The 17,962-nt window shown below is 39.2% G+C and overlaps 2 protein-coding genes across 7 annotated transcripts in view; one reads left to right on the top strand and one right to left on the bottom strand.

The window, feature by feature from the left end:
* The window catches only part of LOC122698482 (intraflagellar transport associated protein), a 63,897-nt gene extending 50,023 nt beyond the window's left edge, over positions 1-13,874 (bottom strand). The window contains exons 1-2 of one of the 5 annotated variants that reach the window (XM_043909598.1): positions 13,742-13,845; positions 9,003-9,060 (exon numbers count right to left, since the gene is read on the bottom strand). The gene's annotated coding sequence lies outside the window, so the exon portion shown is untranslated. Of the gene's footprint in view, positions 1-9,002; positions 9,061-9,647; positions 9,720-13,741 lie in introns of those variants that run through there. The other 4 variants (XM_043909606.1, XM_043909569.1, XM_043909589.1 and 1 more) reach the window with 4 other exon arrangements.
* On the top strand, positions 9,141-16,574 carry RAG2 (recombination activating 2). 2 transcript variants are annotated; one of them, XM_043909547.1, is made up of 2 exons: positions 9,141-9,267; positions 14,173-16,574. In XM_043909547.1, the coding sequence occupies exon 2, from the start codon at positions 14,201-14,203 to the stop codon at positions 15,782-15,784; it is 1,584 nt and encodes a 527-aa protein (XP_043765482.1). In that variant the 5' UTR covers positions 9,141-9,267; positions 14,173-14,200; the 3' UTR covers positions 15,785-16,574. The 2 variants fall into 2 exon arrangements, with proteins under 2 accessions (XP_043765482.1, XP_043765490.1); XM_043909555.1 differs by lacking the exon at positions 9,141-9,267 and adding an exon at positions 12,835-12,958 and having other exon boundaries at positions 14,173-16,393.
* Positions 16,575-17,962: the final 1,388 nt, after the last annotated feature.

Genomic DNA, 17,962 nt, shown 5'->3' with positions numbered 1-17,962 from the left:
AACTTACACTTTCACAATCACAGCCTACAGAAGGAACCACTGGGAGGATGTATCGCTCTGCTTAGGCTACTAAACTCCACAAAAGACCACAATCTTTCTTAGGAACAGGATTCTCTTCTTACTGAGTCCCTGGGAGCTAGCAAAAGAACCATACCATCTTCCTGGAGTCCCGCTTTCTTACTATCAAATAACAAAACTAACAACCACTCAAGCCAGGCAGTGTCACCTGCTCTCTGAAAAAACACATAATACATCCAGGCTGGTACTGAACCCAAGTTTGCTCACTGCCAGAAAGACCAATACTTGAGAGACAAATATTAGTAACAAAAAAAAAAAGGAAAAGCTGCTTTATTCAGGAGGCCAGTGACCTGGGGAGATGGTGTGTTAATGTCCTAAGATCATCTCCAAGTTGCTGGCTAGGAGACCAAGGTTTTCAAGGGGAGTTTCAGGGATGTATAAGTAGGGGTTGACATGCAGAACGGCAGTCAGCTTCGATAATCATCTCCAAACTGGTTTAGTTAACGTCATCCTCATTAGGTGCTCATTAATTTTCTACTCAGGGTAATTCCATTCCCATATCCTTGAGGTTGGTTCTGAAATTCTTAAGCAAGCGAGATTAGTTCTCATTTTCCCCTCATCAGCTTGTCATTATCTAGGCAGCTCTAAGGCATGCCAGGGCCAGTAGGAAAGGAAAATGCCCATGAACTTGAAAATCTGTACTGTTCAAGATGGATCAGCTCATGCCCTGGCTATAAGTCCCCACTTGTCAACCCTTCATTCCATTTCTATGGAATAGGGGCAAAGGTCTTTCTTTCTTTCTTTCTAGAAGAAAGCAAAAGCAATGGTTGGGACATTTTGTTGTATCCTTAGAGCCTTCATGATGGTTGAGGAGTTTCAGCTTTTAATTGACTCTCCCTGGGTCATCAATTTCAGGTCCACTTGGAGCCAGTTGGTTGAACCCACAGGACATTATCTCAACAGCTTGGAATCATAAATCAAGACACTGGTTTAAGCTAAGAACAGAAAAAAAAAAATATGTTGGGCTGTTTTTTCCTTTGTACATTCCCTCACTTCTCTAGATAGTACCTGTTTGAATCTGCTCTTTGGAGCTCAGGGAAGGTTTGGGAGACTAAAGCCTTTTTATAAACAAGAGGCAAGCAGAGGACACAGAGTGGGGATTGGGGGGTGATCTGTCCTGGGAAGTTCCCTGTAAAGGGTCCCACTCCTTTACAGACATTATTATAAAATAAGGTATGTGGAACTATCACCACTGATGTAGCATTTCTTTGATACATATCTTCAGATCCCTGCCTCATGTGACTTACTTAAAACACATTAATCAGAGACGAGAGCAAGAAGCCTTAAGAAACAAGTTACCCTGGGCTAGTATCCTTTCAAAACATATAATCTTCTTTCTAACAGCACAGAAAGGTATATGCCTGCAAAACTGTGTTTGTGGTGGTTGTTGTTGTTTTTAACTGTGAGGCTTACTCCCGATACTTGAAAGTAATAAATAACACATTTTTAAAGAGTTTTGCAGGGACTATCAAAGCCCACTGTCTCAAATTCTCATAGTGCTGTTCAAAGCAGCTCCTGATATATGAAAGGTAAAATGGGATATTTTACAAAGAATTCACCTAGCCTGAGGAAGGAAAATGTCAACCTTGGTGCTGCACAGGCTAGGTCTCTTTTTCTGCTTTGGAAAATGAACAAATCTCAAAAGACCAAATTACACAGTAAGGGTACAGATTTATTTATATGATAGAAGAGACCCGGTATGAACTGACAGCCTCTGCGTTGACTGAACAACATTTTGCATCCTATAATATTTTCATGTTGTTTAGATCATATTAAGGAGAATGAAATTCAATGACAGAAATTGGCCCAGAATCTCAGAGTTGAGAGAAACCTAAAGGTCATCTAATTCAATCACAGAATACAAACAAATGAATCTGGAAAAGAAACTAAGTGAGGTTTCTGTCAACTAATGACTCTATTGGTGAGCAGCATTACGTGGTTCTCATAAACAGTAATGAGATGTTCTTGATTATGATTTTTAATGCATAGATGAAGTCATCAGGAAATTAAGCAATAAGCAGCAATCTCACTTAGGTTGGGTGTATTCACGTGTCTGACTACAACTACGTTCTTTATCCCAATAACATACAAAACATCTTGAGGCAAAATGCGCGCACACACAAGCACACACATGCACATGTATCATTCGTTTTAGACATTCACCAATACAAACAAGAAAACAAAGGAAAAGAGGAAGACATAAATACAAAACTTCGTATGAAATAGAAGAGGATCTAAATTCCTTTACAGTTTTTTATCTGGGTGATAAATACATTCTGGCATCAAAGAATACACAACACTTCAAGTTACAAGCTTCTCCCAACGAGCCTTTTCTAATACTTTAAAAAGCATCAAATTCTCCATTATCACCAAAAAAGCTGACAGTATAAGCCTCTAGATTTCCATATAAATTCCCCTTGGTACAACCCTCTGCAGTGAATATTAAAGGAAGCCTTTGGTGGGAGGCAGGAGAGGCTTGGGGATAACTGCTAACTACAAAGCTTTAGAAGAGGAGCTTCCCAGGTGGTTCAGTGGTAAAGAACCCGCCTGCCAATGCAGGAGATGCAGGTTCCATCCATGGGCTGGGAAGATCCCCTGGAAAAGGAAACGGCAACGCACTCCAGTATTCTTGCCTGGAAAATTCCATGGACAGAGAAACCTGGCAGGCTACGGTCCATGGGGTCACAAAAGAGTCAGGCACCGCTTAGCGACTAAACAACAGCAAAGCTTCTGAAGAGAAAAGCTGCCTACTGTCATCTGTGCAGAGGTCTCAGAAGTTGGCACATCTCTGTTACTTTGTTATACTTTTTCCTTGATAAAAATCTCATCTTCAGGAAAAGAGGAAGAGAAGACACCCTGTAAAAGTTTACCAAGAATGTTGGATCTCAGGCGTGTTGATGGCTTTCCTCCTGCAGAAAGCTCTAGAGGGTGGGAATAATACTAATCTATAAAATTACATGTTTAAGCAGAAAGTTTCCTCTTGAAAAATCTGCTTCCCTTTCCTGATCATCCATCCAAGTTACTGTAATGGGATTTCTTGAGGCTATCATTTATTAAGACCTGTTCATCAACAGATTGTATAAAATCAATTTTATTTCCCCAAAACATACTCTTCCTCCAAGCTGCTCAAGTCAATCCAGAAATGTCTACATTGACTCACTGAGGCGGGTCAACTATTAGACCGTTTTCAATTACACAGCTATTAATTCCATTAAACAAAAATGCAGACAGTTAAGCATTCGGAACTCCCTCTCCTCGCTCACTCCTTATTTTTTTAAAAAAAGCAAATTACCTGTGGACATGGAAGCTGAAAGATGTACCCATAAGACAAATTTGAGAAAATCCATTGTTTTTGAAAGCAAAAAAAATTACTTTTCTACTACCATTTTTGTTTCTTAATTTGCTTTTTTGAAAAGTTTGAGTCAATCACCTACCTTCACCTCCTAACAAAACTACAAACATATTAACTGACCTCTAGACTAGTACATTTCATCAAGAAAAATGTACAATACGCATATTTCAATCTTCAAAACTGATCTCCTAGCCTCAGAAATGTGATCATCTACCTCAGTGAGTTACGAACAATAATACTATTGTCACTGAGTATTTCAGTGAACATTTTTTCAAGGCCCCTGATAAACCTGTGGATCCAAACAGGCAGGAGAGTTTCTAAGTCAACTTTAGAGCTCTATAATCACACAATAAGGTTTCAATCATAAAAGAGTGATTAGCTCAATTGTAATCCCTTTTATCTGTATTGCATAACAACTGTGGCACAGAAGCATCCACTTTCAATTAAAGTCATCTCTTTGTCTGGCTTCCCAGCCCACGGGCCACGTGCACGGCACCCAGCACCTCCACAAAACCAGAAAGCCTACTTTAAAGCAACACCTGCACAGCTAGCTAGGAGCAGGTGTAGACCCACCAGACTAAATCAACTCTGTTTTTAGGAATTCATTTCAAAAAGTGTTTCAAAATGCCAGATGGTGCAAGTAATATCGACCTTTTCATTTGACATTCTCTTAAAAAGAAATAAGATTTTAAAGCTGAATTTCCTAGCTATTCTTGATTCTAAATTCCTATGACCATGGAATAACAAATGGGCCTTAAGGAGTAGTTCAGTGATTCCCTAACTTTCAATTTCCCTCAGCATTTTATTTGCAATTTTCCTTCGGTATACACAACATAACACACACATACACCTACGTAAAAACCAATTTCTTTTTGCCAGCATGGTTTCTATACACAAAGGTAGAAATTAAGAAACACAAATTCCCTCCTTCTCTAAGGATAAAAATTTTAAGTGCATTTTCTTTTTGCTACAACACTGTAAATCACCTCTAAAATGTTGCTCCATTTTATTCTACAATTAGGAATCCTCCTTAAAAATCAGAGAATGTTCTGGTCAGGTGGCTGCTTTTAATTCATCACTTTAAATAAAAAGTGACAAGTCACTTGTCATTTTCTTCTCTTGACAATCCATCATACTAACTGTAGATTGTTTCCGTCTATGTTTCCTTCTCCTTCCTCTTTTCTCCTCTTTGCTAGTTTCAGTTGTGGCTTCTATCGTGGGATTCATTCAACAAGTCAGACATCTCCCTTTCCCATACTATTTATATTATTTCCTGAAAAAAATCAGCCACTTATTTAAAAAAGTAAAAATTGTCTATGCCTGTTTGAATGCTATGAAAAGCTGCCACTGACCTTATTTCAAACACTTGCTAACCCGTTGGACAATAATGCCATTTAAGATGTTTCCTCATTTATAAAAGGGGATGGAAATGCTCGACAGGTCACTACATTTCTTGGCAAACATGTCATGAGTTCACAAAACTGTGCTCCTCCTCTGCCCGCCTCAGCTCACCACGTACGCACACTCCTGGAGCTGTGTTACCCTTTCAAGTTATTTAACTTTTCTGGCCTTAAGTGGTTTGAATGTAGATATAAAGGGACAGGATTTGAAGCTGTCTTCCATCTCTGACGTTCTATTTTTCTCCAACTATGTTTCCTTTTCATTCAATTACATATGACAGTATATCCCATTACTAAGTCTTTTATCTCCTCTATGGAATAAAGATTATTTTACACTGTAATGACACTGACTTGTATTAATTGCCCACTGTCTTTGGATTTAAGGTAGAAGAAATACACATATATCAGTATGAGTTTGACTCTGCCCCTATAATTGAGATTTCTGGAACTTTTAAGAAAGGGTGACTACTTGCTACTATCATGCAAGCTCCTTAACGCAAGACCTGTGTCTGTGATATTTTTTTTTTCTAATCCTCCACATGACTGTACACAGTGGATGCTGGATAAATATTGTTCCTGACTTCACATTTAGCTTCTGTGCTAGGATTTTGATAGGCTGGGGACAACGAACCCACTCAGCAACCAACTACCTGCTTTCTGGTGTTAGTAGAATGCAAAGGCTAAAACACTTACCTGAACCTAGCCCTGGTTTCGGTGTTGCATTTATTATTTTATATTTATTGTGGAGATATCCGATATGTCAGTTAGATGAGAGGTGTCACTGATGCTGGAATTTCCAGTGCCAAAATCATTACACAATACCATAAACAGGTTAGGGAAATAACCCAATGCTCTTGCAGATAGGGAAAAAAAAAAAATCACTATGGAAGTAACCAGAAGAGATGATGACACTCTTTTAAAGAATGGATCAACATTTCAAATGATGAAAATCAGCCAAACAACTGAGCTACTTGCTCGTTTTTTAAAAAGTCAACCCGGAAAATGCACCCTAAAAATTTTCAAAAAATGAGCATCTTCACTTTATACAAATAAATTTATGGCACCATCATCATTAGATGGATTTATTGAGTACACTCTTTATAACAGACACTTCATATCCATCCATCCTCCCAAAAAGGCAGGTATCACCCGTTTTAGAGATAAGGACTAAAGCTCAAAAAGGCCATTCAGCTAGTAAGTGGAAGAACTCAGACTCAAATCCAAATCTATCTACCTCTGACCACTACATTCTATCATCTAAGACACACAGAACCTGATTAAGTGACCAAAAACACTAAATGGTCTGATAGATTGCATTATATTTACCTAATAGAATTTTAGGCAAGTATTAAAAATTATAAAGGTGGTACTATACATTTCATAATATATATGAAATAACATTACATCAAAAAGATAAAACACAATTTAAATACATTCTTACCATATTATTAATGCATGGACACCTGGATAAAAGTATTAATGCATGGACACCTGGATAAAAATAGAACACAGAGAAATAAAAAATTTTATGTTTAGGAAATGGGCTTAATAAATGGTATATATTTTTCTTGTTTTTAATGTACTGTTTTAAAATTAAGTCAGCTACAGTAATCAAGACAGTGTGGTATTGGTGAAAGAATATACAAATAGATCAATGGAACCAAACAGAGAATCCAGGATAGATCCAAGGAGAGCTAACTGACCTTTGACAGAGGAGCAAGGGCAACACAACAGAGAAAAAAACAGACTTTCCAACAAAGGGTTCTGGAACAACTGGATGTCCACAAGCAAACATAGGAATCTAGACATTAATAAAATGGATCACTGAACAAAGAGTAAAACACAAAATTATGAAACTCCTAGAAGTTCTATATCAGAAGAAAACCTAGATGACGCTGGCTATGGCAATGGGTTTTTAGATACAACACTAAAAGCATGATCCATGAAAAATATAATTGATAAGCTGAACTTCACCAAAATTAAAGACTTATGCTCGCCCAAAAACACAGACAAGAGAATGAAAAGGAAAGCCATATGATGGGAGAAAATCCTCGTAAAAAAACACATCTGATAAAGAACTGATATCCAAAACATACAAAGAACTCTTAAGATGCAACAACGGGAAAACAACCTGATTAAAAAATAGGCCAACACCTCAGCAGACACCTCACTAAAGAAGACATACAGATTACAAGCAAATGAAGAGAGGTTCACGTCAGGTCATTAGGGAAGTGCAAGTTAAAACAATGAGACACCACACACCTATCAGCAAGGCCAAGATGCAGAATGCTGACACCACCAGCTGCTGGTGAGGTAAGCAACAGGAGCTCTCATTCACTGCCAGTGGGGATACAAAATCATAAAGGCAGTTTGGAGGTTTCTTACAAAACTAAACCTACTCTTACCATGTGACTCACTAACAGCGCTCCTTGGTATTCACCCAAAGGACTGGAAAACTTACATCCACACAAAAACCTGCACATGGGTGTTTATAGCAACTTTATTCATAACTGCCAAAATCTGAGAGCAACCAACATATCCTTTGGTAGGAAAACAGATGAACTGTGGATGTCCAGGCAATGAAATATTACTCAGAGCTAAAAAGAAATGAGCTATCAAGTCATAAAAAGACATGGAGGAAACTTAAATGCATATTACTAAGTGAAAGAAGCCAATCTTAAAACTATATGACATTGTGAAATATGCAAAAGTAGGGAAACAATAAAAAAAAGATCAGTGGTTTCAGGGGTTGAGGAAAGGGAACAATGAGTAGATGAAGAACAGAGAATTTTTAGGGCAGTGAAATTATTCTGCATGATCCTATAATAATAGATACCTGCCATTATAGATTTGTCCAAACCCCCTGAATGTACAACACCAAGAGTGAATGTTAATGTACACTCTGAACTTTGGGTGATAATAATGTGTCAACGTGGGCGTCCTTGGTGGCTCAGTGGGTAAAGAACCCACCGGCAATGCAGGAGACCTGAGTTCAATCCCTGGGTCGGGAAGATCCCCTGGAGGAGGGCATGGCAACACACTCCAGTATTCTTGCCTGGAGAGTCCCCATGGACAGAGGAGCCTGGCAGCCTGCAGTCCATGGGGCTGCAAATAGTCGGTCATGACTGAGTGACCAAGCACAGCCCAAGGTGTCAATGCAGGTTCATCTGTTTTAACAAATGTATCTCTGGGGGGAGGTACTGATAGCGAGAGGCTATGAATGAGTAGGGGCACTAGGTATATGGGAAACTGAATTTTTCACACAATTTTGCTGCAAACCTAAAACTGCTCTAAAAAATAAAATTTATCTTAAAAAATTAAGCCAGCTTTTACATCTGTTCTGAACCCTTTGGTTTATTCTTCCTTTGACTGTGAAACTTTGGAGTAGGAATGGGGGAGGCTACTATCACAGTTTTTAAGATCGCTGTGGAATATTTTCCTTGGTAGAGCACTTATTTAACCTTTCTGCAACAATCTCTTGAGGTAAATATTTCTATCCACATTTCAGAGATGGGGAAACAGAGGCTTAAGGATTAAGATGACTCCACCTGGAAAACAGCAAAGTTGGCAGAGAAAACCAGGGCCACTTGACTCCAAAGCCCATTTTCTTAATCATCCCATTGTACAATCCTACCCAGCAGTTGCCTGATACAAAGTTGGTAGCAGGCCTCCCAAAAACAGAACTCCTTTTGAGCCTTGCATTAAAGAAAACAAGAGCACTCAAAATCACTGACATTGGTACTAGTAGTTTCTGCTTTAGGAAAAATAATTTCCCATTTGAATCATGATAGTATTTATTTGTTGCCATTGTTGCTGTTTAGTCACTAAGTTAAGTCACTTTAAGCTAAGTTACTGTTAAGTCACTCTTTGCTAACCCTTGGACTTTAGCCCGCCAGGCTCTTTTGTCCATGGGACTTCCCAGGCCAGAATCCTGGAGTGGGTTGCCATTTCCTTCTCCAGGGGAGCTTCCCAATTAGGGGATCAAACCCACATCTCCTGTTTGGCTTGGCAGGTGGGTTCTTTACCACGGAGCCACCTGGTAAGCCCCAGTATTTATTTAAATCATATTAACTATATTCATTTTTCTAAAATGTTTCTAATAAATCAGATTTCTACCAGGGCTTTTTTTCTGTCTTTACAGATGAATAGCAGATTAGGTTTTCATTGCTCACCAGTAAGGAAACAGTTAAATCTTGAGGGTACACCCTGGTGGATATCTCCCTCAACCATCTAAAGAAAAAAAAAAAGTCACAGTCAGTTACTCCCGTTAGATCTGCGTTCACTGGGACATCTGTAGGCACACATACACGCTCTGTTTACTGTCATCCTTCTGCAGGCCACGGTCAGAGTCAGCAGTGAATCTTCCCCAAGTGCTGACATTTAATACCTGGTTTAGCGGCAAAGATTGAGAGGGCTGAGCAGACCCCTGGCCTTCAGGTAGGTCCAATAACTTCATTTCTGCTGGAGCTAAAACCTGGGAGCTTACACTTGTCAACTTTCAGGGAAAGAGGCCCCTTTCGACAGTATGTTAGTTCCAGTTGGATTGGGTGTCCAGATGGGGAAGGGATGATGTAGAATTTGGAGAGAACGTGGCTTTCTGGTCTCAGGCTGCAAAAAGGATTTTATTCCTGTGGCATCCGAGTTGACATATTCATCTTAGTGCATAAATGCTTCTCTGGTACAAGGGTCAGAAGGAAGACCCAATCCTGGCTCTACTGTCAGCAAAAAAAATCAAACAATGTGTGCCTTAAGCCTGATTAACTGTGCAAGATAGGGTTAATTCACACCCTGAAAAGACTGCAGTTACATGAAGTTACCTGCTATTTTGGAGCAATCAGGAAAACGTGTGCCACGCTGATCAGTAAGATTTAATGCTTCTGAGTACAGTAGCTTTCTTTGGAAGGGAAAAAAAGTCAGTTCAGACACAGGAAACTACAAACCCAGACCTCACACCATTAGTCCTCTTTTGATTCTCAACTATGCCCTAGCTTCACAGTGAATAAGTGAAAAGCTCCCTGCTGAGGGATGTTAGCATGGGGTTGGGAAACTTGTGTAAATTTATTGGTCCCATATTTCTGTCTTTTAAAAAGAATCTTTAATGTGTTGACTTTGAAAGTTCCTTCAATCGAAGAACAGTGTCTTCTTTTTCAAACCCTGCCTGTTTTTATCTGGCCTATTTAAAGAGAACCACTTCAGTAGATTATTTTAGTTATAGTATCACCTTTTAAAAACTCATTTAAAAACCGAGATGGGACAAATAGAGTCACATTGAAACCATGGAAAATATACCATAGTCTACTCCTGTGAAGACATACTTAAGTTAGTAAAGCAAAATTGCAAAATCTAAACTACATGGCAAAATAAAGTGAAAATACTTTCAATGTTCTTGTTCATTCTTTAAATACCTAAGTCATCCAGTCATGGTTTAAAATGTGTAACCTAAAGATTAAAGTCACAAACACTTTGTGTTGCAAGAAGAGGTAATTCATCTTAATGGTAATCAACTTTACCACTATTTTTAGGGCCCTGTAATTATGGGGTGAGCCAAGAGCAGGACATCAAAGGGAAAACAGGTCAGAAATCTTTGGGGACCCAAAAAAGCTACACAAAGGGGTAACATTCCTCATGTCTTGCCTAAGAAAATGTTTCTGTTTAATATACAATAACCATGTTTTCCTTTATGAGAAGTCAAAATCCCTGTGAACTTTATTTGTAATCAATTTTTCATTAGTAATCCTTTTTTTTCTCTGTATACACAGAGAACTCTACTTAAGGCACTCTGGTGACCTGACTGAGAAGGAAGTCCAAAAGGGAAGGGATGTATGTATATGTGTGGCTGTTTCATTGTTGTACGGTAGAAACTAACACAATGTAAAAATTAATTTAAATGCAAAATCCCCATGAACTTTAAAATGAAGCCAATAGGCGACAATGAAGCTTTCTGTTTAAAAGCAAGCACTCTTGGTGTACGGTCACCCCTTGGGATCTGGGATCCATTACCTCTGCACAGTGGGCTTTCTAGCCCAGTCATTACTGGGCGAAGCCCAGTCTTCACAACTGTTTACAATTAGCAGGCACTGGCGCTGGTGCTTCCTCAACCCCAGAGTGGGCAACTCTGAAATCATCTGCATATCTTACTGAGTGTAATCACTGCTGGCTTTCCTTTACTAAACTGAGCGCCAACAACATTTCCTTCTCGTTCCAATGGAGAGCATTTTCTCAGCTGCAGAGATGCCTTCTCTCGTGTATACCTGGATAGGCCACAAGTAGATAAAACACTTGCCCAGGTTATTTCATAAGCAAGGCCAAGTTGCTGAATGTACAAACCACCATGTCTGAGGAAGAAACAGGCTTGCTTCATAACCTTAGGCATAATCCTTCTCATTCACCAGTTCCTCATTTGCTTTAATAACCCACAAGATGATTATTAAAATATCACACTTTGAATCTCCCAAATTAAAAGTAACTAGAAGAAAGACAATAATTAGCAATTAATTAGATCTGATCTTCAAGGCCCCACCAAAACTGCATTAGACTGACCATAGATTGAATGGCCCAAGGAAACTTGGCAGGGGGAATAAAATAAATTATAGCATCAAATAATGTTTGCTGTGTGGTGTGCTATGCTCAGTCACTAAGTCCTGTCCAACTCTTTGCAACCCCATAGACTGTAGCCCCCCCAGCTCCTGGACCAGTACATGGAATTTTCCAGGCAAGAATGCCAGAGCGGGTTGTCATTTCCTTCTCCAGGGGATCTTCCTGACCCAGGGATTGAACCTGCATCTCCTGCATTGGCAAGCTAATGTTTATTCAATACTTATTATGTACCAGCATACATAATCACATATGTGCTATATGACTTACATGTGTCATCCCATTTACTCTCAAAAGTAACTCAATGAATAGGTACTAATACTATCTCTACTTCACAGATAAGAAAAGAGAGGAAATAAACTTGGTCAAGAGAATTAAACAGCAAATAAGTGTTTCAGCCCAAATTTGGACTCAATCTAACTTTAGAGTCTGCATATTTAATCAGGAGTTAGTGAAAGGGTAACAAGAAGAATGAAATATTCTGTTACTTAAATTGAGCTCACCACCAATACCTCTGTCCTATGTATGCACAGTTGTGTCCAACTCTTTGTGCCCCCATGGACTACAGGCACACCAGGCTCCTCTATGGGACTGCCCAAGCAAGAATACTGGAGTGGGTTTCCATTTCCTCCTCCAGGGGATCAACCCAATCCAGGATCAAACCCACATCTCCGGCATTGCAGGCAGACTCTTTACCACTGAGTCACCTGGGAAGCCCCTTCTGCTGCATCAGTTCAGTTCAGTCACTCAGTCGTGTCCAACTGTTTGTGACCCCATAGACTGTAGCACGCCAGGCTTCCCTGTCCATCACCAACTCCCAGAGATTACTCAGACTCATGTCCATTGAGTCAGTGATGCCATCCAACTATCTCATCCTCTGTCGTCCCCTCCTCCTCCCGCTTACAATCTTTCCCAGCATCAGGGTCTTTTCCAATGAGTCAGTTTTTCGCATCAGGTGGCCAAAGCACTGGAGCTTCAGCTTCAGCATCATTCCTTCCAGTGAACATTCAGGACTGATTTATTTTAGGACTGACTGTTGCATATGTTTATTCAATTCTCACCAATCTAAAAAATTATTAGGCTACACCCACTAACCAGATTCCCAGACCTTAAAACCCTTCTAATCAGCTAACTATGCATTAACAACCTTACTTTTTATAAGTTCAAATATAATCATCACAACTAAGACTTCAGTGTACAAAGCCCTGTTCTAAGCGCTTTCCATGTATTAACTTACTAATCACAACCTACATAAACTTGTGAGGTAGGTAAAATTATCATTTCGTTTTACAGATGAGGAAACTAGACACAGGTTAAATTATTTGCCCAAGGTAACATAGGAAGTGACAGAGCCAGGATTTGAATCTAGGGAGTAAACTTTCAAAGTCCATCCTCTTAGCCACTGTTTTTGAAACATTAACAGTTTATTCTTAGAAGTCAAGGAATCTGTGCTTTTTTTGTTTCCTTTAATTTAGGAATTTAGTCTGCAAACAGGGAGTGTATTTCACATAAAGGCTCCTGATATCTCTTCAAGGTAGGTAATAATTTTTTTTTAATTAATCAAGCTTACTTCATCTGATAAATATCTCTTTTAAAAAATCATAAAAATATTACATTCTGTATAATTCTGGTACCTCTTTTCTTAACGCTTGCTTACAACAGAATTACTAAAGAATTACTTCCAGCTTCTGGAACTGGAAAGGGATCTGAAATAACGGCCACTAACTCTTATTTTCTTATCCAAAAAGAGGGAGGAAGGGAAGGAGGGGAAGAGACAGGGGAGAGAAGAGGTGTTGGAAAACTTCTCTGCTTCCCTAAAAGAACTCTAAAACCGAAGCAAGAGCAGCTGGGAAAACAAACAGCCTTTGGCGAGGTATTCGCTAAAGTCAAATTACCATATTTCCAAGGCTACACAAGGGAATGGTAAAAATCACTATCAAGTAAATTCTCCCCAGCACGCTAAGTATTCAGAGACTAATCTTTTGGTTCTGCAAAACAGTCACAGCTTTGTACTCTCGGTGCCCCCTTCAAACTCCCGCCCCAGCAACCTAAGGATGCCCAAGTGTGCCATTTTGAGTCCGAGCTCCAAAGCGTCCCCGGCAGGAGTCCGTGAGGACACCTCGGCCAGGAGTCTCTTCAGGCGGCGGTTTCCAGGCAACCCCACTCTGGCCAGAAGCAGTTGTGCTTCCTACCCGGTCATCTGTTAATGAGTCCCCCGGAGAGGCTCCAAAAACACCCGGGCGGGGGTAGCCTGACGCCCCTCCTGATACGCAACTTTCCCATAACCCGGATGTTAGGTTGCATCAGCCATTCTCACCTCCCATTCCCTAGTGTTCTGTCTTGGCTCCCAGCTAGTCACTTCGCATTTTTGGCGTCTTTACTCAGCGAGACTTGTCTCCTCGAGCAGCAAACTATTGGAGCCACACGTCCCATAGAGAACGGATTCCTGGGAAATGTAGTTCTTTCTGCTGACAAGTGGTGAATCTTTAAGGAAAAAGGACTACACTTCCCAGAAATCTAAGGTACGGTAGTCCACGTCTAAAACAGCTCCCAGCTGCTAGGATTGCCTTAAGCAGAAAGGTTCCGTGTCTCTTTGCTTGTGAGGCCTGAATTTTTGCTATTCACTGCAAACTTGTGGGACAACTCTTTTATTTTTAACATGCTTTATGCATGTGAGGGAATTTACACATAGTGATTTTATATGAATAGACGTAATAAGTAAAAAATTTTCTTTTGTAATTCTTTCAGATAAAAGATCTATCCACCGTCAGAAAATATGTCACTACAGATGGTAACAGTCGGTAATAGCATAGCCTTAATTCAACCAGGCTTCTCATTAATGAATTTTGATGGGCAAGTTTTCTTCTTTGGCCAAAAAGGCTGGCCCAAGAGGTCTTGCCCCACTGGAGTTTTCCATTTTGAGGTAAAGCATAGCCATCTCAAACTGAAGCCTGCAGTTTTCTCTAAGGATTCTTGCTACCTTCCTCCTCTTCGATACCCAGCCACTTGCACATTCAGCAGCAACTTGGAGTCTGAAAAGCATCAGTACATCATCCATGGAGGAAAAACACCAAACAATGAGCTTTCAGATAAGATTTATGTGATGTCTGTTGTTTGCAAGAACAACAAAAAAGTTACTTTTCGCTGCACAGAGAAGGACTTGGTAGGAGACGTTCCTGAAGGCAGATATGGTCATTCCATTGATGTGGTGTATAGTCGAGGGAAAAGTATGGGTGTTCTCTTTGGAGGACGGTCATATATACCTTCTGCCCAAAGAACCACAGAGAAATGGAACAGCGTGGCTGACTGCCTGCCCCATGTCTTCTTGGTGGATTTTGAATTTGGGTGCTCCACGTCATACATTCTTCCAGAACTTCAAGATGGACTATCTTTTCATGTCTCCATTGCCAGAAATGATACCGTTTATATTTTAGGAGGCCATTCACTTGCCAATAACATCCGCCCTGCCAATCTGTACAGAATAAGGGTTGATCTCCCCCTGGGTAGCCCAGCTGTGGAGTGCACAGTCTTGCCAGGAGGAATCTCTGTCTCCAGTGCAATCCTGACTCAAATAAACAATGATGAATTCGTTATTGTTGGTGGCTATCAGCTTGAAAATCAAAAAAGAATGGTCTGTAACATCATCTCTTTCAAGGATAACAAGATAGACATTCATGAGATGGAAACCCCAGATTGGACCCCAGATATTAAGCATAGCAAGATATGGTTTGGAAGCAACATGGGAAATGGAACTGTTTTCCTCGGCATACCAGGAGACAATAAACAGGCTGTTTCAGAAGCATTTTACTTCTATACGTTGAAATGTGCTGAAGACGATGTGAACGAAGATCAGAAAACTTTCACAAGTAGTCAGACATCAACAGAAGACCCAGGAGACTCCACTCCCTTTGAAGACTCAGAAGAATTTTGCTTCAGTGCAGAAGCAAACAGTTTCGATGGTGATGATGAATTTGACACCTACAATGAAGATGATGAGGAAGATGAGTCTGAGACAGGCTACTGGATTACATGCTGTTCTACTTGTGATGTGGATATCAACACTTGGGTACCATTTTATTCAACTGAGCTCAACAAGCCTGCCATGATCTATTGCTCTCATGGAGATGGACATTGGGTCCATGCCCAGTGTATGGATCTGGCAGAACGCACACTCATCCAACTGTCAGAAGGAAGCAATAAATATTACTGCAACGAGCATGTGGAGATAGCAAGAGCACTGCAAACTCCCAAAAGAGTTCAATCATTAAAAAAGCCTCCTCTGAGATCCCTCCACAAAAAGGGTTCTGGGAAAATTATTACTCCTGCCAAGAAATCTTTTCTTAGAAGGTTGTTTGATTAGTTCCATGAAAGCCTTTCAGATTCAGGTGCATCAAAATTTTAAACTTATTTTAAAGAATTGTAACAATGATAAAATTTATCTTCCCGTTTTTGTTTATTGAAAACATCTAATGTTTTCATTTAGTTATATGAGTAAAGTACTAGGGGAAAGTGCTTATAATGCCATACTGAATACAGTCATTGTATTTAGACCTATACAGGACCTATAACCTGTATTTTGAAAATATTTTACTCAAAGTTATATTCAATGGGAATTTATGATCTGAATTTTTATTCAAGGAATCTTAAACACAGAAATAGTAATAATAATCAAGGTATACATACATCCTTTACAGGGCTTTTGGTAACAAATAATCCACCAAGCAGTTAATACAAATTTAACCAGTAAAGTAACTAACACCCAAAGGAGTTAAATGAATTATTTTGTAGACTGTAACAATTTGGTGGTTGACCAGAAGTTACAACTGAGATCACCTGTATCCCACATGAATGTTCTTTGTACACCTCAAAGATGGCCACCTGACTATGCCCATATACAGAAAAATCTTTAAGGAGATAGGTAGAGATAGTTAGATTATTGTTGTGTTTAGTCGCTCAGTCGTGCCCAACTCTTTGGACCCCGTGGACTGTAGCCCACTAGACTTGTCTGTCCATGGGAATACTCCAGGCAAGAATACTGCAGTGGGTAGCCATGCCCTCCTCCAGGGGATCTTCCCAACCCAGAAATCGAACCCAGGTCTCCTGTGTTGCAGGTGGATTCTTTACTGTCTGAGCCACTAGGGAAGCTAGATAGAAAAAAAAATTGATAATCTCCATTGACATGAAGAAAGACAAAAAGAATCTACATCGTTTGTTACATTTTATCAAGCTATCCACATACACTTTCTTCATAGACTCACCCGTTCATATGGTTAACAGATGATAAAGTAAAGCTAGTCAGTTGAACCAGTTCTTCAAGAGATTTAATGAAAACTTCAGTCCACTGATACTTAGCCCTTTGAAACAGGGAGAAGAGTCAGAGTACAATAAGAAAGAATCTCTAAATAGATCTTATGAGAGGTTTTTTCCACGAGTAATATTTATTACTTACCCAAATAATAAAAGTTTAGAGAATTTGACAAAGTTAACAGGTAGATAATTTTTAAGAGGGAAAAAGAAATATATGTGTGTTTACCAGTCTAGTTGGTACATGGAGTTTGCTGCCAGTGAAAGTTGTAAAATCAGTGAGCTTGCTCAGGTTCAGTTAGATAGTTGCTATAATTAAAATTAAAAGAACTGTTAATTTTGAGGCTTCACATCAACGGATAATTAGGTGACCTTAGATACAAATGTCTTCTCTCCTAGAGTATTTTTCTGGAAATCTATTTCATTTTAGCCTAAGAGCTTAAACCATAGCCTCTCATTCATTTGTTTTCACTGAGTCAACAATGTGTAAGGTATTATTGCCAAATTTAGGGGAAATATGAACCATACAGGAGACAAAATCCTGCAACAAAGTTTTGCTAATAGTTCATGCTTCAGATACTGAAATAAATCTGAAAAAATTAAATCATGTTCACTTTGTTTCACTAATGTTGCTTGATGAATATTCCTTTTGCATAATTTGCTGTACCATTGTTTTGCTTTTTGTTGTTTCTATTACCTATATAAAACTAATAAAATATGAAAATGTCTTTTGTTTATATTGATTTCTTCCAATTATTAACATTTGTAGTTACCCAGTTATTGGCAAAATTATACTGTTTAATTTTCTCAGGATCACTCTACTTTTATTTATTTTTTATCTGTCAGTAGAAAGTGACTTGAGTGGGAGCTGAAATAGCCTCTACAATGTTCAAAATGTTATTCCCTTAGTTGTAGTTATTCCCACAATCTTCTCTTATCTTTATTTGTCTACAGTGACCAAGTGGCTAAAAAGTAATTACACATATTTGTTTCATAGTGAAAGCAGATTACATATGCTAATCTGAGAGATTCAATTATAGTTGCTTTTGGGGTGTGTGTAAGTCGAGGGCAAGTACTTTGGTTTTACTTACTGTAAGTTTGAGTAAAAATAGGTCTTTTTAAGTCATCTCACTAATGAGTCTACCAGATGTGATTTGAAGACAATAAGGTTTCTTTTCTACTAAGCATATGCAAACTTTCAAATGAACCACATTAGAAGAGTACTCACTTATCC

The sequence above is a fragment of the Cervus elaphus genome, chromosome 1, assembly GCF_910594005.1.
Source record: "Cervus elaphus chromosome 1, mCerEla1.1, whole genome shotgun sequence".
Taxonomy (NCBI): Eukaryota; Metazoa; Chordata; class Mammalia; order Artiodactyla; family Cervidae; genus Cervus; species Cervus elaphus.
Note: the sequence above shows the minus strand (reverse complement) of the source record. Positions and strands in the feature narration are given on the sequence as shown.